The sequence below is a fragment of the Pungitius pungitius genome, chromosome 10 (assembly GCF_949316345.1).
Source record: "Pungitius pungitius chromosome 10, fPunPun2.1, whole genome shotgun sequence".
Lineage (NCBI taxonomy): Eukaryota > Metazoa > Chordata > Actinopteri > Perciformes > Gasterosteidae > Pungitius > Pungitius pungitius.
Genome location: NC_084909.1, coordinates 3,812,714 through 3,839,213, shown reverse-complemented (window position 1 = coordinate 3,839,213; position 26,500 = coordinate 3,812,714). Strand labels below are relative to the sequence as shown.

The following is a 26,500-nucleotide window of genomic DNA, read 5'->3' as shown; positions in this document are numbered from 1 at the left end:
TGTGTTATTGAGGGGTGGATCAGAGTGAGCAAACACCTGCAGGTCAAAGGTCACCAGCTCAAACAAAACATTCGCGTTCACGGTGGACGTTGCGTGTTTTGGGGAAATTCCTCCCGTGTGCCCAGTGGACCTTTACCAGCAGGTCACATGGTACCAGGACCATCAGCTCTGGGACCATTTGTGCCAATGAAACGTTTCATCAAAAAACTTCTGATCACTTCGTTCAAATTACAACTGGGTTTATGTCAAATAAAACCTGTTAACTGGAAAAAACATTTAGAAAATCAAAGCATTAACGCTTCTTAACATGATAAAAGTGTGATTTCTTCAGCGGTTAAAGGTTCTCACAGGAAACGTTAGAACATTAAACCGGTGAGGAGCAGAGGACCCGATGTCCAGGAGACATGAGGAAACCATCAGGAGGTTAGCACGCTCTGATTGGCCAACGCGTGTCACAACAACGCTCCTTTCAACACACGACAGGGTTTTTGGGGAACTTTCAGAGACAAGAGGACACGAGGTTCTTTTGAAAGTACTTTTTAAAACTTTATTCAAAGAAAAAAAAAACAACAAAAAATAAAGCTTGCAGGACTTCCTGTCACATGGAGAGGAGCAGACCTATGTGAATACCTGAAAGAAGCACACGCGTGTTCTTCATTGTTCCTTAAAGGAGGTCATTTAGTGAAGGGGGGGGAGGGGGGGGCAAAGAAAAAACTAAAGCATATCCAATGATGGGCTAAGAAACAAGAAATGTGCGTTGAACATGAATCGAATGGATGCATTAAAACATGGCCGGTGTAAACATTTCCTCCACCTGAGGCGGGCGGAGCAACACGTCGACTTACAGAAACTACAACAGAAACCACGCAAAGCTTCAAGCCACTTCTTCCTCCTCCAAAACAAAGTGGTTCTTAACTACTGGGAGGGTGGCGGGGGGGTCGTGACCTGCCGTTGTCTTTAAGGGTTGCCGTGGAAACGGAAGTCAGAGTCCTGAAGGAGGCGGATGATGCTCAGTCTTTCACATGCACGGACAACGTGCACATCGGCAGGAAGTAGAACTCCAGACTCTTCGCTGAACGGCTTGTCATGGTAACGTTGGATTCCCGTCCTCACAACCCCCCCCCCAAAAAAAGAAAAAACGCTAAAGGGGCTGATAAGTCGTGACGAGGAAAAAGATGGTCTCATGCGTCGGACCACTCTACATTCTGTAAAGTTAATGCGCACACACACACACACGCACGCACGCACACACACACACACACACACATAGGCACACGCACACACACCCACGCACACACACACACTCCGAACCTTCTCCAATTCATCAGCTATTATATCTACTATTCACAGCAGTTCAGCTCAGGCGGCCATGTCGGGGGGGGGGGTGGGGGGGGGGGGCAGAAACATGACCCCATCTGGAAGATTCAGGGATCTTTTTATGGTACACACCCGTGTCGCCTCCTTTTTTAGACACACACACACACTCACACAGGGTGGAGGTGCATGTTTTACTCCACAGTTACACTTTAAGGTATAATAATAGAAATAACAAAAGAAACACCCCCTGCCTCAGCCCCCCCCCTTTGTTTATTTATGTTATTTTTTTAAAGCACCTGTCGAAACAACACAATACGACACACACACACACACACACCTCCACCTGTTGAGTCACATCCATCAGACCTCCATCTGACCCCCCCCCCCCCCCCATACTCTCCTGCACTGGGAGTTTAGACCTCAACCTCCAACCAGCAGGTCAAACTAAAGTACAAATACACACAATACTGCAGTATTAACACAACAGACTGCCGTAGCAAGGGGGGGGGGGGGGCTCCCTTACTACTAAAGTACCCCCCCTTCTTAAACTCACATTTGATATATTTCTACTTTATTTATATATTAATTAATCATCCCCTCGTGTATGTCGGGGGGGGGGAGGTCCAGACTGAATGACAACGTCAGTGAGGTCTCTCTGACTCTTGGGGGCGTCTGACATCCAGTGTTGGCGAAGGGTTGGAGGGCGATGAGGGGGGGGGGGGCAGGGCGAGGACCTCTACCAGCTGAGCAGGTTGCTTCGGCCCAGAGTCATGAAGTACACCTGGCTGGAGCCTCCAGACCGGACGGAGGCAAAGAACACCTGGGGAGGAGACACAGGTAGGGGGGGATACACAGGTGGGGGGGGGGAGACACGATCAGGTGCTCTGGTTAAGGATCTGCTGATTTGAACAAAGAGGCATTCGTTGATCTCTTCATGAGACAAAGACACATTACGACGCTCTTTTCTCCGTCCAGCAGGGGGCCCCTCACCTTGTCGTTCCTCTCACAGAGGAACTTGAGTCTCTGGGCCCTCTTGTGCATGAAGACGCCGTCCAGGTGGCCGGTCTCCACTGAGCGGATCTCGATGGCCTTCTCCCCCCATCCCATGATCTGGTTGGAGCGGATGTAGGCTGCAGACACCCAGTGAAGAGCAGATAGCCGCGTTAGCATGTGGTGGCTAATGACTCATCACAAACATGAACCTCAAAGCTACGCATCAACTGTCCCCCGACTCACCCACTGAGGTGGGCATCTCCCCCCACTGCAGCACCACGTCCTTGGTGATGCGTCCGTACGTGTTGACGTAGACGCCCTCGTCCTCGTAGCACACCAGCAGCTCGATGCCGTCGGTGTTGGGCAGGATGATGATGGCGTGGGACTGGATGTGCGTCTGGATCTGTTTGGGGGGGGGGGGGGGGCGGGGACATGACACAAAGGTCTGGATGACAGAGAAGACCTCCACACACATGACACGTGGCTCCTTAGCCCCCCCCCCCCTCCCCATTTGAGATAACGCTGGTAATCCTGCTCTCAGGGCCTGTCGCTGGACGTGTCCCTCCCTGTGGAACATGGAGGGGCTGGACGTGTCCCTCACTGTGGAACATGGAGGGGCTGGACGTGTCCCTCACTGTGGAACATGGAGGGGCTGGACGTGTCCCTCACTGTGGAACATGGAGGGGCTGGACGTGTCCCTCACTGTGGAACATGGAGGGGCTGGACGTGTCCCTCACTGTGGAACATGGAGGGGCTGGACGTGTCCCTCACTGTGGAACATGGAGGGGCTGGACGTGTCCCTCACTGTGGAACATGGAGGGGCTGGACGTGTCCCTCACTGTGGAACATGGAGGGGCTGGACGTGTCCCTCACTGTGGAACATGGAGGGGCTGGACGTGTCCCTCACTGTGGAACATGGAGGGGCTGGACGTGTCCCTCACTGTGGAACATGGAGGGGCTGGACGTGTCCCTCACTGTGGAACATGGAGGGGCTGGACGTGTCCCTCACTGTGGAACATGGAGGGGCTGGACGTGTCCCTCACTGTGGAACATGGAGGGGCTGGACGTGTCCCTCACTGTGGAACATGGAGGGGCTGGACGTGTCCCTCACTGTGGAACATGGAGGGGCTGGACGTGTCCCTCACTGTGGAACATGGAGGGGCTGGACGTGTCCCTCACTGTGGAACATGGAGGGGCTGGACGTGTCCCTCACTGTGGAACATGGAGGGGCTGGACGTGTCCCTCACTGTGGAACATGGAGGGGCTGGACGTGTCCCTCACTGTGGAACATGGAGGGGCTGGACGTGTCCCTCACTGTGGAACATGGAGGGGCTGGACGTGTCCCTCCACAAGGACCACATGATGACTAAACAGTGCACTTAATACTTAAAAGGCGTCCTTACGTGTGTCGGCAAGTAGATGTCGTAGACGGCCCCGGAGTCCACGTCCACGGCGTGGAAGCCCGAGGCCGAGCCGTAGATGACCTTTAACCTCTGGCCCTCCTCCACGGTCAAGTCAACCAGCAGCGGCTTGTGCACCAGGTCGCCGAAAGACTGAGCGGGAGAAACGATGTGATGAGCTAACGGCTAACGAAGCTAAAGAAGCTAACGGCTAACGAAGCTAACGAAGCCAACGAAGCCAGTGGGTCGACTCACCTTGAAGGCCATGAACTTGTGGTAGGGCTTCGGGGCCCAGGCGTAGACCTCCACCGAGTGCTTCAGAGCCAGAACCAAGAACTTGATCCGCTCATATTTCACTGGGGAACAAACAAAGGAGTTTTCAGCTGCTTTATTTCTGTGCTCTTTGCTGCTCGGAGCATTTTCGAACGCGTTCCACATTGTTGTGAAAATTTGATTTAAAGGTCATAAACATTCATGTGGTGTCTCAGGGCTATTTGGAGGATTGAAATCAATCGACACCTGTGATCATTAGTCACCAGGTCAGCCCAATCAGAGGAAAACTACTAAAGACGTTCCACAATATTAAGCAAGCTACATGTGACAGGCAAAATGGGGAAGAAACAGGATCTCTCTGCCGCAACGACCTTCGTCAAGGTATCACAACGTTCCAAGAATTGCGCGTGATCATCGGACGGTGAAGAAATTTGTCACCAATTCACAGCACAAGAGGGTTCGTTCAGACAAGAGCTAAATGAGGACGATTTCTGCCAAACGAATGTGTAGAATTGAAAAGAAGCCTCTGGAGAACTTAAAGATGTAGGATGCTCAAGAGGTTTGCAAGTGTCCTTAAACCTGTTATTCGGCCCCTAAACCAAGCTCACAAGCAAAGAAGGTTGCAGTGGGCTCAGGACTAAAGAAGACTTTCAAAGTCTCTCAAACCCTTGATGGTCCTGATGGATGGTTGGTGAGTGGCCACCATGTCCCAACAAGGCAGAGACGTCAACAAGGAGGTGCTGGAGTCATGTTTCGGGTTGGAATCATGGGGAGCGAGCTGGAAGGCCCCTCTGCAAAGCATGTGGTTTCTGACCACTTTCCTCCGTGGTGCAAAAAGAAGAACCAGGCCTTCTGTAGCAAAGTGATATTCATGCTGCAAAGAACACCTCTGGGAGAAAAGGAGCCAAACCCATGGTGTGGCCCCCATCTTCCTCTGACCTTAACCCTACTGAGAACCTCTGGAGCATCATCACGCAACCACCATCACACGACCTGTGTGGGTGGGAGGCAGTTCACATGCAAGCAGGTGCTCTGGGAGGTGTTACGGCCTCCTGCAGAACCAAAGAACTCACGAGTTCATTGGATGCAGGAATTGTGAAGTTGTTATCAAAGGAGGCTCCTATGTCAACATGGAACTTGACCTGTTAAGATGTTTTTGATTAAAGTAAATAAGACCTAATGCTGCTAATTCAACAAATGACTACCTATAAAACATCTGAACTCTGAAGCTCAGAGTTTTTTATTTTTGAAACAAATCATTGGGAGGTTTGTTCAATAAAACTTCATTATTATTTAGGACAATCTGTAATTTGCATAATCATGTGGAACGCAGAGTTAGTTCTGTTAGATATTACGTATGTGATTGTATTCTCATGGAACTCTTTCCTTTGGCCAAATCATCTTTAATTCTCCAAACACCACTTGTGCATCTTCACTGCATTTATTCAGTTATTTACATTCATGTTCCGCGTGTTGAAGGACTTTAATCTCTCTGTTGACCACTCGTGGAAAGCCCTGAACTGTACTTTCCACGACTGCTCAAACAAGAGACTCCACCGGACCAATCGGCTCGCTCGGAACCGGCCGACAGGAAGTAGGTGATAGCGGATGCAGCGTAGAGGGGTTTCCAACAGGAAGTGCCCGTGTTCAACCGCCACGACCGGGACATTCTGCATTTGGGAGAGGTCGTCTCTGACCGCTGTGTTACTTCACCGAGGGCTTCCCCGGCGCATCACGTCTCCACGGCAACGCAGGGGCTCTGGAGCTGCGCTGCTGGAGTTATCGAACTCTGAGAGGTGGCGATGTGAATATAGTATGATGGCGTGCAGGGGGCGGGGCCTACCGACGTTGTAGTGGACGCAGCCCTCCAGGTCTCCCACCGTGGTCCAGCCCTGCTTCTTCTCCACCTCGGGGTCGTTGTGCAGGATCTTGTTCCTCAGCCAGGACAGGTAGTACACGCGCAGCTTGTTCTTCTTACCTGGAACAGAAAGGTCAAAGCATCAGTGCGACGCATTACCGCGTGATTCTCTGCATGGCGTCGGACTGAGGAGCTTCGATTCGCATCTCCAGTCTCTTTGAGGCTTAAAATGTGTTTTGTTGAGAATATATTTTTGTATCCTTGTTTTATTCTGAGACAAACTATTTCACACAAATTAACAGATCGTAACACGTACAGAACAAGAGAAAAAGTCGTAGTGTTGTATAATCATATTTGGCTGTGAGATGTTAATAAACAGACATCACCCAATATTTCTGCTTCTCAAACATAACTTTCCATGATGCGCATTCTACTTCTCCAGAAGGCTGTCAGCATGCGGACAGGTCACACACATGGCTGTGATTTACACACCGTGCGTCACTCCCAGACATCTGTTGTGACATGCTGACAGCATGTGTGTGTGTGTGTGTGTGTGTGTGTGTGAGAAGGAGAAGTAAGAACGTGGAGGCACTTCTCCAAACTCTCCGAATGAAGCAGGTTAAGTGTGTGTGTGTGTGTGTGTGTGCGTGTGTGTGCATACCCGATATAGTGACCAGGACGTTGAGTCCCTCCAAGACGTCCATCTGCTGGAAGCGCCGTCGGCTGATCAGAGGATAAACCTTCCCCTGACCGCTGCGATCCAACAGCATCAGACCGCTCTCCGTCCCCACCAAGAGGTTCACGCCTGCTCACACACACACACACGTACACACACACACACACACACACACACCATCAGGACCTTTCTGCCACTCGGTGGTTAAGAACGTAACAGTTCTTAACCAAACACAATAGGTTTATTTATTTGCACCCTGAATACATACATAGACATATTTTATATACATATTATTGCTGTCAAACAATTAAAATATTTAATCACAATTAATCACACACATATTACTGATATTAATACGTAGCATACTAACGTTGCTGCTATAAATGACCATAAATTAATATATCTTTAAGAAAAAAAGTAAAATGAAGTGTGTTGAATATGAATAAGTATATATAATATTTCTTGGAATGTTTGTTCCAATAATTAAATTAATATACAGTTTCAACTTTATTCAACAGAACCTTTACACTGATTATTTATTTACGGTGAGAAACTGTAAATAAATCATTTCAAAATAATTATTATTGGATATAGATGCTTTTGTATAGATGTGTGTCCCCTGCGGTGAGGAGGAGGAGGAGGAGGAGGAAGGCTCTGACCCCACAGCGCGGCGCACAGGATCTCAGAGTTGAACCTCTTCTTGTACTTGCGGATCTCCGGCGTGTCGCTCTGCGGCCGCGTGTTCACCGGGTTCACGTTGACCACGGAGCCCTTCCGGGACGGGTCGGCCCTCAGCGCCTCGGCCAGCCGGGCGTCGTTCCCGTAGCCTGAGAGGTCAGAGGTCACATGAAGCAGGAGGGGCGGGGGTTGTAATAGAGAAGGGGGCGGGGCAACCTACCAATGTTGTTGAGGGCGCCGGCGGACGGAGACACCTGCAGGAGGCGGGGGTCGATGAACGGCGTGAAAGAGGAGGAGGACTTGTGCTTCTGCATGTTGTTACTAGACTGGCTCTACGGCGAGAAGGAACCACGTGAGCTCCTCGAAACATCCAACCAGGATCCTCAGAGGGAGGAGCATGCACAGTCATGACCAGAGGCAAGAAGGTGGAGCGGAAAGCATGAAGACGCAGGCAAAAAGGTGGAGGGGAAAGCATGAAGACTGAGTCAAAAAGGTGGAGCGGAAAGCATGAAGACTGAGGCAAAAAGGTGGAGCGGAAAGCATGAAGATGGAGTCAAAAAGGTGGAGGGGAAAGCATGATGATGGAGACATAAAGGTGGAGCGAAACCATCAATACTGAGGCAAAAAGGTGGAGGTGAAAGCATAAATACAGGCAAAAAAGTGGAGGGGAAAGCATAAAGATGGAGGCCAAAACGTCGACAAAAAGAACAAAGGGGAAACGATTCACGGGAGCCGTACTTTCCGTCGGCTACGACTGACTGACTGGAGAATGTGAGAATACGACTGGGAAGGGGCCACATGAGGGAGTAAAAATGAGATGTAGGTGTGTGTGTGTGTGTGTGAGGGGGGGGGGCAGTGAACGTCTGCTGTGACGATACTACAGTTTATCCTAAAAGTTCATCCAATGAGGCCTTAATGTATTTTCAATAAACTCAACATGTGGAACTTGTGAATCACCTCTAAGACGCACAAACAGAACCAGAGCAGACGTCTCCACAGAGAATGGACCGAGGCCACCAGACCAGCAGGGGGCGCCGAGTGCCTCCCCATCACGTCAGAACAGCACAAACCACCACAGAGCGAGCAGAACCCTCTAGTTACTGGGAGGAACCTTTTGTTTGTGTTAAAGGTTTAGTGTCTCAACCCCTCAGTGTCCCTTTAAAGCAGCAGCCCCTCACAGCCTGACCCTCTCAGTCCTAGTCCCGGTTCTCCCGGGGGCCCAGCACTACGTCTGGGGTCTTTGGAGAGGATGGAGGTTCTGGTGAAGCCGCATGATGTCATGCGGTTCCGACCCGGTGGATCGGGACTAAACCGACTGGACCAGGGTTACATTGAGGACCAGTTAAAAGTTCCCCACCTTTAAAAATGAGTCTGCTGCTGTTGAGGAAGCTGTGAACTACTGGGACACGAGGACCCGGACCCCCCCCTGCTGGTCTCTAACACTACTCCATGTGTGACGCTCTCAGAAGGGTCCCGTGTCGGGGGCCGGGGCAACATACCTCTATGAGGAGGCTGAGCGTTTCCAGGGGGCTCTGGGGGGACATGGAGGAGGGGCTGGCGAGGCTGGGGGAGGAAGGGGAGGTGGATGCGGAGGAGGAGGGGGGGGAGGAATGGTGGCTCTGCTGGATCAGGTCTGGGAGGTGGTGGATTCGGCCGTTCCTCTCCGAGTGCTGTGTGGGGTGATGATGGTGGTGGTGGTGGTGATGATGGTGGGGGCTGGGGGCGTGGTGGCTGAGCCCCGGGCCGGGGGGGGGCGGAGCTTGGCCCGGGCCCCGGCCCGGACGCTTTCTGCTGTCACCTGCACTCTGGAAGTAGAAAGAGGGGCAGACGGCTGAGGGTCTAACTGAGCTACGGGTCTGTCCTGGGGAGGGGGGGCTGTTAGCCGGAGCCAAGGACAGACCACAGCGGCTACTCTACAGGCGGAAGGAAAGCTCTCGTTAGCGCAACATCATCCTCAAAGATCATGTCAATGCATCTGAAGCGTACGATGAAGCCTCTGTTACTGAGGATTAGCTGCTGGTCTTCAGTGGGCCCTGAACTAAAGGGAAGGTCTATCCTCAGGGACACGGAGCGGCCAACAAATGAACAACGGGACAAATGGGGAAAAAAAACACTCGGGGAGAATGAAGCCAAAATGCAGCAGGACGGTTGGAGGTTGTTGTTGTTGTTGTTTTTGTTGTTGGTACCTGTCTGACGATCAGCGTGCTGTCTTTGCACGGCGTGGAGCCGGCGTCGCTCTCGCCCTCGTCGTGCACGATCATGGTTTTCACCGACTCCGTCTCTCCGTTACTCAGACGGGAGGAGCTGCGGGATCAAAGGTCACATTAGAGTTCTCTTTAATAACCTCTATGCCCCCCCCATAATGAACCTGACACGTACACGGCTCTGGAGTCCTCGGGGCCGGAGGTCGACTCCTCCCCGGCCTCCTGGTCGACCTCTTCGTCGTCGTCTTCGTCGGTGGTGTCCGAGTCGTCGCTGGAGGAGGAGTAATCCGTCACCTTGTTGGGGGGGCGGACGTCATCCACGGCTCGCAGCTCCTTGGCCAAAGCCGTCAGGTCCTAAAGGTCAAAGGCGAGAGAAGAAAAAGACGAAGAACGGCGTCATTGGATCTGATTGGTTGACACGTGTCTCCCTCCGCTGGACCGTCGGTTCTCTCTTCTACCCACGAGCTGTTAGTCAAGGCGCTCAGTCGACAGGAAACGGAAAGCTGTGGGAGAGGAAGTGGTTAAAGACGCACGCCAGCCAATGAGAAGCCAACGTTAGAGCGGCAAAGCGGCGAGAGATCCCCAAAGGTTAGTGATGGACTTGAATAATGAGACAAAGTGCTGGATGGAAAGAGGAGAGAGTCTCTGAGGTCACAGGGAGCGGGAGTCAAGATGGCCGAAGCGGTAAAGTGCAGAAAACCCTTCGGCCAGCGAGCGCCACAGAGTCCGCCGCCATCATTCACAGCGGGGAGAAGGACACACACACACACTCTCTAGTTCTAGATCCACCCCAACTAGCGAGCTACACGAGCGGCTAGTCGGGCTTTGAGTCGACTCTCACCGCTGGTCTGTTCGGCCGGACCAGGTCCCGCCTCTCCTCGGGCTTTTTCCCAGCGCTCTCGGGCCGTTGGAGGGGCGAGCCCTCGGATTTGGAGGCGGCTGAAGGGAGGTGGAGGTGAAAAGATCAGTTTACTCTAAACAGAGGCTCCGCCCCCCTGGCAGACGGTGCGCGTGGACTCACAGCGGGCCCTGAAGCGCTCCCCGGAGCCGGAGTTGCTGGAGTTGCTGGAGGAACTGGAGCCTCCGCTGTTACTGGTGGGCCTGGGAACCAGTTTCTCCACTCGCTCCCACAGCAGCCGAGGCTCGGCCGCGCTGCAGAGCCAACAAACAGCGGGTCAACAAAGTACTGGCTCTTTGTCCTGTGCACATGCGTATAAATATGAATAAATATATGGATCATTGTGTTATCATTTCAGTGTCTCACCAATGTGCTGAATGAGTGGAAAACAGACTGTGAGTCGTGAGATTAAGTAAGATGCTTCTCACGAGTATCTCATGAGAAGTTTTAACAGTGTGGAAATAGAAAACTGACACACACACACAGACGCACACAAAGTAATGAGGTATCACAAGGTTAGACAGCTATAGCAATATTACATAACCCCCCCCCCCCCACACACACACACACACACCCACACACACTGAGAGCCATAGAGACAGACAGGGAAGTCACCGAGTGCACTGGTTGTACAGACACTGGGTGTGAGTGTGTGTGTGTGTGTGTTTGATCCAAACAATGTGCCTGTTCGTCGTGTCAAAGCTGTTCTTTTTCTTTTTAATGAGACTTCAGAGACTTCCCCCCCTGAAGCCTGCAAATGACTTGATGTTTTTTTAGTCCTGATTCTCCCCTAAATACAGAAGCAGCGGAGTCCCACAAGGCAGCATTCTGGGCCCCGTGGAACTTCAGCCAACTCGCCTTCATTTGCATTTTACTTGCTATTTTATGCAAACACTGCTTTCTCTTCTTTTATATATTTTTCAAACACAAATTCCCACCGCACTAAATGATAGATCTTATTCTAGATGTATTATTCATAGCTACAAAACTGTTTTCATTTTTGTATAATGAAGATGAATAATTGACCAAACTGCATATTATATTTTTCATCATCACACATATCAGAAGGGGGGGGGGGGTAATGTCTGTTTACCTGGCGACGGGGCGGTGCACGGCATGGCTGCCGTGTGTGGCGTTGCCGTGGTGATGAGGCGAGCCCCGCCTCGACAACACTGGGGACCTTGACGTGGTCCTTACGGGAACCTTTTGTGATAAAGACAGTGAGCAGCTCACACATTGATGGGTTTGAAAGTGCTGCTGAGTAAAGACACCGTCGTACATGGGCATTGGATGATGGGCGCTCCTTAAGAGTTTGATATGGTTGAAAACGTCAAGATGACAGTTTATTTATCTTAAGAAGGAGCACGATGCGTCTAACCTCTCTCAGATATTACGGGTTGAGCCCTCACATTAATCTGACAGAGGCGTGCAGGTCAGAAGGGTTTGTGTCGAGATGTCTCCTCTTTTATAAAAAACAAGATCCCAGAAAGCTCAGCAGGAGGCATCTTAACCCAACGGAAACAACATGAGACCCGAGAGAAGAGCCTCAGCGCAGCAGATCTCACTTCCTGTGTGGAAGGAAGAGGTGGAGAGCTCTTCGACCTCTGAGATGAAGGTTCCCCCCTCCCCCCCCCCAAGAATGTTTCTGTTGGTCCAATGGGAGGAGTCAAAACTCATTAAAGTCATATTTGAATATCTTGACTACTGTTATATTAGTTATATATTAATAACTAACCACGTATAATACAGCTTCATCCTTTTGCTTTAAGACGCACAAACAGGGATTATTTTAATCTAACATGAGTGACACCCCCCCGAAAACAGAAGTCTCTGGTGTAATTTAATCTGTGCGACACACTCAAAACAGGCTTCAGTGGAGCGGATCATCACAGACGAGTCCCCCGGACGCACGTCTGGGTGAATCAACAGCGCACACACACACACACACACACACACACACACACACACAGTGAGTCTGTCATAATGACACATTTGGATAAAGTGCTCCTGTTGGCTGTGACGAGTGGGAGGACCACCTGTCAATCAAAGGGTTAATCACAAGAGAGGAAGACGAAATCCGGGTCGTCATCGTTTTTTTTAATTCCAAAGCTTCTAATTAAGACCTATAAAGTGAAATGGAAAATATAATTGATGACAGCCCTGAAAGAAGAAGGAAATCAAACATCTCACATATGATAGAAGCCTTTCACACCAAACATTGGATAAACCCCTGAAAGGGAGATGAAGACTGAAATAAGAAGGTGTTAAAGGCGAACACAGGGACACATCCAGAGCTCCTCCCCTCTCTGTGACCCATGACATCATCCGCCCTACTTACTCTAATTAGACTCTACATGGACTGGCTGTACCTAGTTCCTCCCCCTATTATGTCAGCTGCTGGTTGAAAAAACAAAAACAGCGCAGCGACGGTTAAACTGCCGAAGTCAAGGCCTTGTGACATGAGAGACCAATGTGTGACGTCACCATGACAACGGCCACTACTGCAAAGACGGACGGGAGAGATGAGCTGTTTGTCGGATCAAAGCGCGGACAGGAAGTCAGCCGTCACGTGACGCGAGTGGTTAATTTGAGACTCTGCAAACAGGCATGAGCTGCGACCAGGGGGGGCGGGGGCTGAGCTGTGGAAGGGAAAGAGGTGTGTAGGAGGTGGAGGGGGGGTTACCTGCGGTTCCACAGGCCGGTGCACTGCGGGCGCCACCTCGGAGGCCGGGTTCCCATTGGGGTGGGAGGAGGACTCGGAGCGCGGCGGCACTGGTGGCAGCTGCGGTTTGGTGGGCGCCGCCTGAGGAGAACCCTGGATGTTCTTCCGGTACCGCTCGTCCGCCTACAAGGGAGGGGGGGGCAGACGGGCGCCGTTAGAGTGGGTCAAAGCTGAACGTGGAGGCCATCAGGGGAGCCGAGGGCTTGTTAGTTTCATCCGGGTTAGGGTTTGTCCCCGTGCAACAAAGCACTTCCTGTTATCAGTCACAATGTTCCCCAAAGCCCCGCTGGAGGAACCCCAGAACCGGAGCACAGAGGTCATGCAGAGGTCACGTGAAGCGGTTAGGACGCACACCGGGTGGACTGAGCTCTCACTGAGCTCCTCGTTGAAAGGTTCAAAAATTAATTCGATGAGGGAAAGACAAGGAGGAGGAGGAGGAGGAATTGTTCATGTAAGGTTTTGCATGAACCAATAAAAAACAGTGATCAGACTTAGAGTTAGACTCAGACTTATCAGACTCAGACTCAGAGTTAGACTCAGACTTATCAGACTCAGACTTATCAGACTCAGAGTTAGACTCAGACTTATCAGACTCAGACTCAGAGTTAGACTCAGACTTATCAGACTCAGACTTATCAGACTCAGAGTTAGACTCAGACTTATCAGACTCAGACTCAGAGTTAGACTCAGACTTATCAGACTCAGACTTATCAGACTCAGACTTAGAGTTAGACTCAGACTTATCAGACTCAGACTTAGAGTTAGACTCAGACTTATCAGACTCAGACTTAGAGTTAGACTCAGACTTATCAGACTCAGACCTAGAGTTAGACTCAGACTAATTAGCCTGTGTTGAGCAGCCGGAGTGAAAGCACACAAGCGCAGGAAGCATTCTACGGCACGTCGGCCGTGAGGGGGTTCACCTCTCTGATTGGCTCAGAGGCGGAGGCTGGGGCGGAGCCTGTGAGGTCAGCTCCTTGAGGGTCGGCCTTTACGTCCCGGGGAGCGCTCTGGGGGGGTTCGGGTCTGTTACTACCCTGGTTCTGGTTCTGGAGGAGCAGCAGGTGGGCCTGCTCCTGCTGAAGCTGAATCTGGAGCTTCTGGGCTTGCCGCTGCTCCTCAAGCTCCCGCCATTTGTACTCCTGAGTACAGAGGGGAGTGGGGGGGGCACAACTATTTCATGCTTAGTTGTTTTTTATGTTTAGAACACTGAGCTCATTGTGCAGAGCTCTCAGAGAGCATCGCGATGGAAACGATCAGAGCAGAGGGTCTTAACATCTGCTTACATCTCAGATTTGTTATTCATTTCATCTGAGATTTACTGTAAAACATCTGAATTAAGTAAGTTTAGTCAAAAAGGTGGGTTTTTGTGTGGAAGGGAAGATTCCTGCTTTTAAAATTTCAAATAATGATGTGATGTGGAGTACAAAGTGTCTCCTTATGAGATCATTATTGAACATTATTATTACCTTTAACAGAGTCCAGTAATTAAAGCAGGAGGAAACTTGTCTTTTCACAATAAGAGCTCAGTTCAACAAGCTAACGTGAGGATGTGAGACTCACTTCCTTCCGTTATGTTGGCATCCCCTGCACTATAAATACATTTATATATAAATACATTTAGATATATATATATGTGTGTGTGAAAACACCTAGCATTTAAGCAGGGGATGCCCTCTCCTCCAGCTGGATGACGTCGTTGCCGTGACAACGGGAAAGAAACCTGTAGCTGTAACCTGTAGCTTCGACCCCCCCGGGGTCATAAACGTCCCCAGGTAAACAAGTTGCCTCATTGTAAAGTTTAACGAGCTGGGAGAAGGAAACAAAGGAACGACCTCTGATGCCAACAAGGAGGAGAAAGGAGGCGGAGCCACTCACCAGCAGCATGGCCTGCTCGTGGAGCAGCTGCTGCTGCAGAATCTCGAGGTGCCTCTGCTCCTCCTCCAGCTGACGGCGGATGTACTCCTGTCCAAACACAGCCGCCCCCCCCCCCTTCAACAACAGGAACACAGCTGAGCTTCCTCATGGAGAGGAAGTGGTGCAGATACTTAAGAATAAGCAGGATTACAGGGTCCAGTGATTAGAGGAAGAAAGTAGGTAAAATATTTCTGGAATCAAACTTTTATATAACTGATGTAAGATCTTCATCCTTAAAGATAAAGTGAATAATAATGAAACACCGCTGGGTCTGTTTGTTCATCCTAAACACAAGGAACACTCTACCTGCTCCCTGTCGGCCCTCCTCTTCTCCTCCTCCGCTCTCCGCCGCTCCTCCTCCTCTTTGCGGCGCCGCTCCATCTCCTCCACCCGCCTCTTCTCCTCCTGCTCGCGCCGGCGCTGCTCGCGCTCCTGCTGGCGTCTCATCTCGCGCTCACGCCGTTGTTGCTGCGGCGGAGAAAGAATAAAAATCATTTTGAAGAACTACGGTGGCCTTCCGGGGCCAAAGAGAAGCTGAAGTCGGTTTGGTTTGCTGCTCATTGTTTGAATTAAACTTTCCGTCACCCTGGAACTCCATAAATACGCATCAACATACACTTTAGATATGGTTCTGGGGAAAGAGACAGAGGGCCGGACCATTCCCACAATGCATTGCGCGGCGTCACCTCCTCCAGCCGCCGCCGCTGCTCCTTCTGCTGCTCGATGCGCTTCTGCCTCTCGGCCAGCAGCTGCCTCTTGTACTCCTCCTGCTCGCGGAGCTGCTGCTCCTGCAGGAGCTGCTGGCGGCGCAGCGCCTCCGAGCGCTCCTTGTTCTCCTGCTGCAGCCGGATGAAGTCGCGGCGCAGCGTCGACTCGCCCGGCACGTTGACGATGGAGCTGCAAGGGGAAGGAGTTATGAGAGACTTTCTCACACGAAGAAACGTGATTCCGTATTGAGCTTCAGGCGCACGCAAGCAAACAAACAAACACACACACACACACACAAACACACACACAGGGAGGATGAGCACTGACCTCGGCTCTCCTTCCTGCTCAGAGGCTTCCTCCTCCTCTTCCTCACTGCCGCTGTACTCGTACTCCGTCTCATCTGAGAAGAAGTGATATCAGGAACTCATTCAAGCGCTTTGAGAAGGTATCTGTATATAAAATATCTAAATGTATGAATGTGTGAACGTGCAAATGTATATATGGGTGAACGTGTGAATGTATGAATGTATATATGTATATGTTAAATGTGTGAACATTAACACGTATATACAGTATGTATGTTTGAATGTGAACGTGTGAATGCGTATATGTAAATATGTGTGAATGTGAACGTGTGAATGCGTATATGTAAATATGTGTGAATGTGAACGGGTGAATGCATATATGTAAATATGTGTGAATGTGAACGGGTGAATGCATATATGTAAATATGTGCGAATGTGAACGGGTGAATGCGTATATGTAAATATGTGTGAATGTGAACGGGTGAATGCGTATATGTAAATATGTGTGAATGTGAACGGGTGAATGCGTATATGTAAATATGTGTGAATGTGAACGGGTGAATGCATATATGTAAATATGTGTGAATGTGAACGGGTGAATGCATATATGTAAATATGTGCGAATGTGAACGGGTGAATGCGTATATGTAAATATGTGTGAATGTGAACGGGTGAATGCGTATATGTAAATATGTGTGAATGTGAACGGGTGAATGCGTATATGTAAATATGTGCGAATGTGAACGGGTGAATGCGTATATGTAAATATGTGTGAATGTGAACGGGTGAATGCATATATGTAAATATGTGCGAATGTGAACGGGTGAATGCGTATATGTAAATATGTGTGAATGTGAACGGGTGAATGCGTATATGTAAATATGTGTGAATGTGAACGGGTGAATGCATATATGTAAATATGTGTGAATGTGAACGGGTGAATGCGTATATGTAAATATGTGTGAATGTGAACGGGTGAATGCATATATGTAAATATGTGTGAATGTGAACGGGTGAATGCGTCCTTGCGCTCACCCTTCTCGCCCCTCTTCTTCTTGGTGCGGTCGATGTGGTCTTTGAGCTGGATGCGGACCTGCCTCTCGTTGGGCTGGTCCCGGATGTACGGGTGCTTCAGCAGCTGCTCGGTGGGGGGGCGCTGGGTGTAGTTCTTCACCAGGCAGCCCTCGATGAAGCTGAAGAACTTCTTGGACCTGTTGAAAGCGAGACAGAGACGGCGGAGCGTTGGAGTCGAGAGGAAAGGCTTCGGGTGGCTTAAAGGCGGAGATGCTTTCCATAGAAACTATAAGCCCCACCACTTTTTGGACTTGAGTCGAGGGGGGGGGTTCCTGGGGATGAGGAAGAGGGCTCTCATTGGATGCATGTCGCACAGAGCTGAGGGACACAAAGACACACGTCAGGGACATCCTGTCCTAAGAAGAATAACCAGGGTGAGCAGCGTTTGTCTCTGTGTCGTAGTAACAATAATAATAATAATAATAATAATTAAAACTCTCCTCGTGAGGTGAACTACAAACTAGAGAATAAATGACACGTCGTATCAGTGTTTGAAGAAGCCAAACTTACGGGGAGCTCCCTCTGCCATCTCAATGGCCGTGATTCCACAGGACCAGAGGTCACTCTGAGGGACAGAAGACAAGGACACTCACATACGTCAGTGACTTAAGGAACAATAATGATTATTTAGATAAGTGAATAGTTCACATAACATTATCATTAAACTGGTACTTTGTTAGCTCCTTTGATAAAGCTTTCAATTAAACTTTGGATGTGGTATTTCCATCCATCAGCAGCAACTTCTTGGAACCTTTTTTTTTAGAAAAATACTGTTTAAAAAAAAAAGGATTCTGGAATGAAAATTCTTGATTCCACCAGCGCTCATGTCGCATATAGAGAGTATGAGCGAGGTACTGCCCTGGCGATCTTTAGCTTCAGATACACGTGATGCAGTGACCCCTGTGATTGATAGATTGAGGTCACTGACCCGGTAGTCGTAGGTGGCGTCCGGGTTCTCGTCGCAGGCGATGACCTCGGGGGCCATCCAGTACGGCGTCCCGATGAAGGTGTTCCTCCGCCCCACCGTCCGGTCCAGCTGGGCGCTCACGCCAAAGTCCACTGGGGAGAGAAACAGGAAGTGGCCGTCAGTTAATATGTTTCATGACCTTCATGACCACAGATGTCTCCATAAAGTATCCGAGGAGCAGGAGAGGGAACAGGAAGAGTTACGGGTCATTCATTTTGTGTTCACACCTCAACCAATTCATTTAAAAAATATATTTTATTTATTTATTATTATGGATTTCATTTATTTCAGAAAAGTTGGATCAGAAAGCAGCTTCCTCTCACTCTCACGGGGGGATCCGGAGAGAATTAAACCGCTGTTGTTCATCCGGAGCCTCCGTGCAGATTAAGCCCCCCCCCCCCCCGACCACAGCGGATCCAAAAAAGACATACCCAGCTTGACCTCAGCGTTCTCAGTCAGCAGCACGTTCTGTCCCTTGATGTCTCGGTGGATGACGTGATGGGCGTGCAGGTGAGCCAGTCCCTGCGGGGAGGACAACAGGAAGCGTGAGAGACCTTTCTGCTTTTATGTCTTCCTGTAAAACTGTCCACGTTGGAAGCGAGACGAGGAACCGACCCGGAGGATCTCTCTGGAGATGTAGGCGATCCAGTCCTCCTTCAGCGTGTTGCCTTTGGTGTTCTTCACTAGATCCGTGATGGACCCAGCGCCGCAGAACTCCATCACCAGCTGAGACACACACACACACATTATTTTAGTGCAACACCGACCCCCAACTACCAACTGTAGTTCCTCGGAACGACCACTTGAGGCTCTACAAGAGAGTCGTTCCCCCAGACTGCATAGGAAGTGGAAGTTGTCACGGTGACAGCACTCACTGGTGTGTTGGACGCTGATTGGGCCTTAAACATCTCTGGTAGAGCCCTTTAAATCACTGTGTAGCCCCGCCCTAATGCATCCCCCCCTTCATGGTGTGACTCTAAATGGACCATCATTCTCTAAATGAACATCATGCTGAAATGAAGAAGAGTTTAAACTAGAGACTGAGACCATAAACTCATGTTTACAATGTTTACTGAGGGAATAAATCAAGAGAGAAGTAGAGTCATTTCCTCATAGACGTCTATGGGACCAGAGGAGTCGCCCCCTGCTGGTCACTACACAGAATGCAGCTTTAAACTCATGAAGCCCTGGCCTCACCCATGAGAACATGAGAAACAAACATTGTTGTTGAGGATCTTTCTCCTCTGAGATCATAAAAGCAGCTGATCATGCAGCTCCATGTAAAAATCTCTGCCCCCTTCCCTTTGATTATTCCTCCTTCATTGTTTTCAATGATTTATTGTTGTTATCTTCTCTTCTCTCTTTCTGCTTCTCTTTTATTGTAGGAAATTTAATTCTATTGTTTTCCATAGAATTGACACAACAGAAACAAATCTGTCTGTTAAATTAATCAAAATATTGGACCATCTATTGGGACATAAATCAATCGCTATGTAAATGTTACAGTTAGGAGCTAATGCAAAAACAAAATTAATATTCTTTCACTATCATTACGAGGGGAGCTTTCGAGTGGTCGGGAGCATCATTGAGCAGCTGTTAACCCATGCCCCCCCCCCCCAGCGGTACAAATGGAACTGACCCACAGCTGGTCGTCGTGGCCCGGCGGACTCTTCTTGATGAAGGCGCCGTAGTAGGTGGCGATGTTTCTGTGGTGGGAGTACTTCTTCAGCATGTTGATTTCCAGCTTGATCTCCTCCTCTTCGTCCTATCACAGAGGGGGAGAGGGACTCGCCATTGAGGGGGAGGGACTAGTAAACAGGAAGTGGAATATGGTGTGAGTGACAGCAGGTTTTCTCCTGGGTCCTTTATTCCTGTAGTCGTTAGCAGCTTGAAATGAAAACATTATTCCTCCTAATAAACCATCTGTGTGCCTAAAGCTCCGCCTCCTCTCGTGGGACGAAAAACAACCCCCCCGACAGCTGAGGGGGAAACTCTTCTCCTTCTGAGACTCAATGCTAATATGCTAACCGATTACATCACATTTGAGTTTTCTGTGTGATTATTGAATTCTATTTTTGTTTTTAATTTGATTAATCCATAATTCTTCCCCCTGTTCTTCAGCCTCCTTATAATAAAATACGACGGTTCATGCAGCAGGAGAAGCTTCACAGAGGAGGGGGATGACCCTGCATCACGCTAAGGGACGAAGACACATACGTGACAGTGTTAAAGTGGAGCAAAGTTATATAACATTCTATAAATACTGTGTTCTCACTGCAAGAGAAGCCATTAATGCCTCTAGTATACACATGTCCTCTTGAGTCTTACTGTAGCTTCTATTTAAACACCGAGCATCTGTTATCATGTTATGATTGTGTAGACATTCAAGTGTATTTCTTGCAGTGTTCAGTTCATCAGGTTTGTTTCCTCGTGAGAGGGCGAGGAGTGTGTTAACTTTAAACTGTGAACCCTCAGGAACATCATCTCAGATAAAAAGCCTGATTGGGAGCTCCTGAGTGACATGCTGTGTCCGTCCTACAGGTATTTCGATGCGAGTTCATGGTGTCTGGGGATGATGCTCGGCTACAATCAGCATCCAGCATACATCCTCCAAAAACCACGGACGCGTCACATGACGACGGCTCCACTAAGAACAGTAGAACCTTCATCGAACCGCAGCGCCGGCACCAGCTGCCCCCCCAGCTGTGGACCGGGCCCCTCGCAGTTTACTGACCTCTGTGACGTCCATGACCTTGATGGCGGCCAGCTGTCCCGTCTTGACGTGCCGGCCCTGCAGAGGGAAACAGAGGAGAGGGGGGGTGATGTTCCTCTCTGGTGCAGAGCGGGTCGGACGCATCGGAAACCTACTCCGATGGAGTGAAACGCTGAACGGGTTTAAACGCGGTGAGTGTTTGTGTGCGTGTGTGTCTGAGTGAGAAAGGTGACCTCAGAACACAGACTGAAATAATTATAGAACCCCCCCCGACCGTCAACACAATGACATCATCCTCTTCTCTGCTTCCTTTGTTCAGACACACACACACACACATTTCTAAACAACCCTGAGCAGGAAATTAGTCTGTTCAGTTTAGGACACAAAATGTTGAGTTGGTTCTGGCATCGTTTCTTGGGGGTCACGGCCCGGTCAGTCCGATCGGGTCCCATCCCGGTTAAACAAGGTCCACCAGGGCCTGACCCCAGAGTTCACAACGTACCCCAGTGATCCTCCAGCTAGTATGACCTCTGACCCCAGGGCTTCACCTCTAAAAGGGGGGCGGGGGAGAGGTCTGGGTTTCTCATTAAAGAGGAACGCAGATACTGATCTGCACTCAGTCTTATTGTGACATGTTGAAAGGAGACAAATAAACAGAATGATCCTGTAATGCGCCGACTGAGGAAGATTATACCTTTTGTTGTTTTTTTAACTTTTAGATCGATATCTTTGTGTATTGCCGACTGTTTGAGTCCTAAAGATGAAAGAACTCGAGAACTTTTCTCTGGAAGCAAATCGATCAGAGCAGCTGGAAACATGGTGGAAAGAGGTGGAGACCAAACAAGGAGCTAAAAGAGAGACAACACACACAGGAAGTGATGATGAGCAGGAGGACGGAGATGAAAGACAAATAGAACGATGACGAGGGAAGAAGGCTGAGCACCGCGACTTCCCCCCCAAGGAAATGCCAAGAGAGGGGAGTCGCGGTGTGTGTGTGTGTGGACCAACGCACACACACACACACACACACACTTTCTGTGTGTGTCATGGACAAGGCGTTCTTTATTGCACCCCTCTGGTCTTTGGGGCACAGACAAGGAGCCAGGTGCAAGCTCTGACACACACACACACACACACACACACACAGTCTCACTAACAAGTGTTCATTGATCGAAGCCAGTGACGCGTGTCCTGATGAAGATGCTGCTAATCATCGTCGTAATAATGAGTTTCCACACCTCCAGGGTGCTTTGACACACACACACGTATATATAAGTATATTATACTTCCAGGCGAGCGATCAGAAACTACTTCCTGTTTAACATCATCATCAACAACAACAAACACAATCACGTGCACAACTTGCTGATTGGATCAAATGTGAATTGGCCAAAATGAGGAAGAAAAATTCTTATTTTAGTTTTGTCCTCCAACCTAGAGGAACCAGAGGAACCCCAGAAACGGGGAGTTTGCTGTCAATTCATGTTACAGCTAACTGCTAACCGCTAACCGAGGGTCCGTCTGCAGGTGGTGGGAGGGTTGCTGTCTATTTTCTGCTCATTAAATACTAAACTATAACTTATACAATGCAATGAATGATTAACTGTTATTCCCCAGAGAAACCTTAAAATAGCTCATTTTGTGTTTGATATGAAGACGAGGTGCTCAGCAGTGATCCCTGAGGAGAAGACCACCGCCGGCATCCCTTTAAAGAGACGACAGCGGTGCTATAAATATCTTCAAGTAAAGCTTCAAGGGTTTGAAGTTTGTCGGTGAGGCTTTGTGTTATTTACAGTTAACAGTTCAAATCGACACTTTTTAAACCCCAAGTTCAATATTAAACACTATCACTCTTTCAGTGACGGTTTTCCGGTCGGCTGAGCTGTGAAAAGATGGTTTTTCTTTTTAAGTCCCCATTTAACAGGTGGCTGGAGGCTCCGTTTGGGTGGAGGACGGATGCAGAGACGTTGCTCTGTGGCTCGGTTTTCGGTGGCTGCTGAGCTCCTTTCAAACAGGAAGCTCTGTGTAAGTAGGCCAAGAACACAGAGGCGGGGGGGTCACTAATAAAGCTCCATTGATCGCTGTGGTGCAGGGGAGCGATCAATAAGCTCTGCTTCTGAAATCTGCCAGGATTGGTCTACATTTGACTTCCTAATAGGAACAAAGAGTTGTAGCCATCTCAGAGATGGTGATCTTAGAGAAATGAAAGGTTTGTTTCTCAGGGTTCGTTTTCGCCTGCAGCTGCACAAAAAAAGATCCTCTCCAAACTGTCACTATTAGCATTTAGCAGACAAAAACAGAGCTAATCTGCTCAACACCCCGAAAAACAGCGTTAGAAATTATATCTGCACGGTCGAGGATCCTTAGAGAGACGCCGCCTTGCATAGCTGCTGTAATTCGATCAGCTAGTAGTAAAGGGGTTACATTCTGGGCACCGAGGCAACTTTCCGTCACGTAATGCCCCCCCCCCCACTGGACATGGATATTGCTCATAACCGGGCCAACATAACCACGACATCAGGGCGTCTCAGAACGCCCGCCAGGGCAGCTGGGAAATCAGAGAGCAGCTAAAAGACGAACCGGCCTCTTAAAAAAAAAGATTCATTCAAATCAGAGGAGAAAGGGCGACTGTTTAGGCCGTAACGTTGTACTTGAACGCATCGCTAACGTGAGGGCCGTCGACCAAAACCTACGCTCGAAAAACTGACTTTGACTCGCGCCCCCCCCCCCTCGTCCCTTTGACTTCGACATCGCGTTGGACGTCGTCGGCGTGAGCAAAAGCAACTCGCGTCCGGAAAGGACAAAGGAGTCAAAGGAGACGGCACTCCACAAACCGATCCGCACTCGTAAGACGCGGCCGATTACATCGCCGGAATTAGCTGTCGGAGGTCCTTCGCGGTTGCTACTGACCCCGCCCCCCCCCCGCACGCCGTCCTCCCTCGTCCAGAAAGAAGAAGACCCGGCGGAGCTGGAAGCTCATTATTCTCCCTCAGCGGCTCATTAGCGCTGATCCAGGCTGACCGGCGGGTTTTTGCAGAGATATGAATCAGGGAGTAGAAAGCTATTAGAGAAATCCTGTTCGAGAGGCCTGCTGGGAGGGATCGGGGACGGAGCCAGATGAAGAGATAGGACAATGTTTTCATGGGATATCACTTGATGCTGCTCGCTAGAAGGTCCTCAAAAGCAGTAGAAAGGGGAGAGGACAACCAGGAACGTCTCATGGGTTCAGAGGACAGTGGACAGTGGAGCAGTTTCAACATTTGTGGAGCAGTTCCCATTTCCCCTCAGAAGAGAGAAGGACATATTTGTGCATCTTTGGATGAGTCAGCTTCACCGCTTCCAGCCGATTGATTGATTGGCTGAAGACCTGCCGAAGGTCATGTTCCCAGGAGGATGCACCCAATCGACTTTGCTAATGCTTTGATTTTAGATGCGGCTTCAGGTTTGAAGTTGATCCGTACTTTGCTTTGATATAGCAGGCTAACGTGCTAAGCTAAGTGATTTGAGCTACTTTCAGTGTTCACTTGTGATCCCCTTCTACACGAATCTCTTGAACAATGGAGGGAGGGAGGAAACATGGCGTCCTATAAATAGAGCGCCGTGTCGAGACTCTGCTGCAGAGCATCTGCTCTTCATCCCTCAGGTTGGCTCGCTGCCCTCAGCGGCTCCCAACGTGACCCAAGCGCTCGGCCTTATCTCCGGCTTAGAGAAACCTCCACCCACCGCCTCCACCTCAGACCAGAGGCCGGGGCCGTGGACATCCTGCTTGTAAACAGGAGTTTTTCCGAGAGACGCCCAAACTGATCGTTATTTAGAGATTAAAACTGTTAAAACTGAGAACAATCTGATCCATGGTGACTCACTAATAGTAATGCTAACGAGTGAAACAGGTCTCGGCAGATTCTGACTCTCCATCAGCACATCCGCCTTCTACCTGGGGGGCTCCGGGTGGGCGTCAGCGGCTTAAACTATTAATTTCTTTGGCGTAGTTGGGGATTTAAATCAATCCCAGTGTGGGCAGCCTCGTGTTTCCTTGAACACATGTTGGGGGAAGCAGATGATGAGTCGGGGCGTTGTTGAAGCGAGGCCGGGAGGGGGGGGGCTCCACGGGGGCCACAAGCTGCTTACATTCAACCTGAAACCAATGGCGCGCTTAATTAGAGCTGGGCTGAAGTTCTAAATGAATTAGTTTGTTAGCCGCAGACGTTTTTCCGGCCCCCTGCACCCGTTTGAGTGGGGGGCGCGAACGACAAAGCTAACCCCCCCTAACTCTTTAAAAATAAAGACGCTTTACACCATAAATCCAACACTTAGTCCTGATAGATTGTTATGAGGAGCAATGTAGTGAGATATAAAATGATGCTGTTGTGCTCTTAGTGGCAGAAGGATATGCTGCCTTCAAGACCTGCTGCGTCAGAAATATCCAGTTCAATTCAAGGTTGATTGTTTCTCTTATCAATTCATTCAGAAAAAAACATCTTTTATTATATTGAACTCATGAAATCAACAGGGAATAAAGAATCGATTATTGTCCAAAAATGTATTAGTAATGTTAGAGAGAAAAATACAGTAATTTCTTTCCTGACCAAATGACACTTTTCTGTAGGATTTCTCAAAATACTTGAATCTCAACATTATATACACTCACCGGCCACTTTATTAGGTACACCTATCCAACTGCTTGTTAACACTTAATTTCTAAGCAGCCAATCACATGGCGGCAACTCAGTGCATTTAGGCATGTAGACATTGTCAAGACAATCTCCTGCAGTTCAAACCGAGCATCAGTATGGGGAAGAAAGGTGATTTGAGTGACTTTGAACGTGGCATGATTGTTGGTGCCAGAAGGGCTGGTCTGAGTATTTCAGAAACTGCTAATCTACTGGGATTTTCACGCACAACCATCTCTAGGGTTTACAGAGAATGGTCCGAAAAAGAAAAAACATCCAGTGAGCGGCAGTTCTGTGGGCGGAAATGCCTTGTTGATGCCAGAGGTCAGAGGAGAATGGCCAGACTGGTTCGAGCTGATAGAAGGGCAACAGTGACTCAAATAACCACCCGTTAAACCAAGGTGGGCATAAGAGCATCTCTGAACGCACAGTACGTCGAACTTTGAGGCAGATGGGCTACAGCAGCAGAAGACCACACCGGGTGCCACTCCTTTCAGCTAAGAACAGGAAACTGAGGCTACAATTTGCACAAGCTCATCGAAATTAGACAATAGAAGATTGGAAAAACGTTGCCTGGTCTGATGAGTCTCGATTTCTGCTGCGACATTCGGATGGTAGGGTCAGAATTTGGCATCTACAACATGAAAGCATGGATCCATCCTGCCTTGTATCAACGGTTCAGGCTGGTGGTGGTGGTGTCATGGTGTGGGGAATATTTTCTTGGCACTCTTTGGGCCCCTTGGTACCAATTGAGCATCGTTGCAACGCCACAGCCTACCTGAGTATTGTTGCTGACCATGTCCATCCCTTTATGACCACAATGTACCCAACTTCTGATGGCTACTTTCAGCAGGATAATGCGCCATGTCATAAAGCTGGAATCATCTCAGACTGGTTTCTTGAACATGACAATGAGTTCGCTGTACTCAAATGGGCTCCACAATCACCAGATCTCAATCCAATAGAGCATCTTTGGGATGTGGTGGAACTGGAGATTCGCATCATGGATGTGCAGCCGACAAATCTGCGGCAACTGTGTGATGCCATCATGTCAATATGGACCAAACTCCCTGAGGAATGCTTCCAGCACCTTGTTGAATCTATGCCACGAAGAATTGAGGCAGTTC

General features: G+C 49.4%; 1 protein-coding gene across 5 annotated transcripts in view; it reads right to left on the bottom strand.

The window, feature by feature from the left end:
- Nucleotides 1–521: 521 nt before the first annotated feature.
- map4k4 (mitogen-activated protein kinase kinase kinase kinase 4) overlaps nucleotides 522–26,500 on the bottom strand; it is a 34,642-nt gene continuing 8,663 nt past the window's right edge. Inside the window, exons 3-31 of one of the 5 annotated variants that reach the window (XM_062564825.1) lie at nucleotides 20,725–20,781; nucleotides 19,630–19,755; nucleotides 18,606–18,716; nucleotides 18,422–18,512; nucleotides 17,952–18,082; nucleotides 17,534–17,588; nucleotides 17,263–17,341; nucleotides 16,985–17,160; nucleotides 15,972–16,044; nucleotides 15,623–15,833; nucleotides 15,243–15,404; nucleotides 14,898–14,984; nucleotides 13,943–14,161; nucleotides 12,981–13,142; nucleotides 11,391–11,500; nucleotides 10,421–10,551; nucleotides 10,241–10,338; nucleotides 9,575–9,753; nucleotides 9,382–9,499; nucleotides 8,695–9,000; nucleotides 7,416–7,527; nucleotides 7,177–7,344; nucleotides 6,503–6,646; nucleotides 5,827–5,961; nucleotides 3,966–4,066; nucleotides 3,714–3,863; nucleotides 2,554–2,713; nucleotides 2,308–2,447; nucleotides 522–2,137 (exon numbers count right to left, since the gene is read on the bottom strand). In XM_062564825.1, coding sequence (XP_062420809.1) covers nucleotides 2,054–2,137; nucleotides 2,308–2,447; nucleotides 2,554–2,713; nucleotides 3,714–3,863; nucleotides 3,966–4,066; nucleotides 5,827–5,961; nucleotides 6,503–6,646; nucleotides 7,177–7,344; nucleotides 7,416–7,527; nucleotides 8,695–9,000; nucleotides 9,382–9,499; nucleotides 9,575–9,753; nucleotides 10,241–10,338; nucleotides 10,421–10,551; nucleotides 11,391–11,500; nucleotides 12,981–13,142; nucleotides 13,943–14,161; nucleotides 14,898–14,984; nucleotides 15,243–15,404; nucleotides 15,623–15,833; nucleotides 15,972–16,044; nucleotides 16,985–17,160; nucleotides 17,263–17,341; nucleotides 17,534–17,588; nucleotides 17,952–18,082; nucleotides 18,422–18,512; nucleotides 18,606–18,716; nucleotides 19,630–19,755; nucleotides 20,725–20,781 — 3,876 coding nt within the window. In that variant the 3' untranslated portion in view covers nucleotides 522–2,053. The remainder of the gene's footprint in view (nucleotides 2,138–2,307; nucleotides 2,448–2,553; nucleotides 2,714–3,713; nucleotides 3,864–3,965; nucleotides 4,067–5,826; nucleotides 5,962–6,502; nucleotides 6,647–7,176; nucleotides 7,345–7,415; nucleotides 7,528–8,694; nucleotides 9,001–9,381; nucleotides 9,500–9,574; nucleotides 9,754–10,240; nucleotides 10,339–10,420; nucleotides 10,552–11,390; nucleotides 11,501–12,980; nucleotides 13,143–13,942; nucleotides 14,162–14,897; nucleotides 14,985–15,242; nucleotides 15,405–15,622; nucleotides 15,834–15,971; nucleotides 16,045–16,984; nucleotides 17,161–17,262; nucleotides 17,342–17,533; nucleotides 17,589–17,951; nucleotides 18,083–18,421; nucleotides 18,513–18,605; nucleotides 18,717–19,629; nucleotides 19,756–20,724; nucleotides 20,782–26,500) is intronic. The other 4 variants (XM_037488271.2, XM_062564826.1, XM_062564827.1 and 1 more) reach the window with 4 other exon arrangements.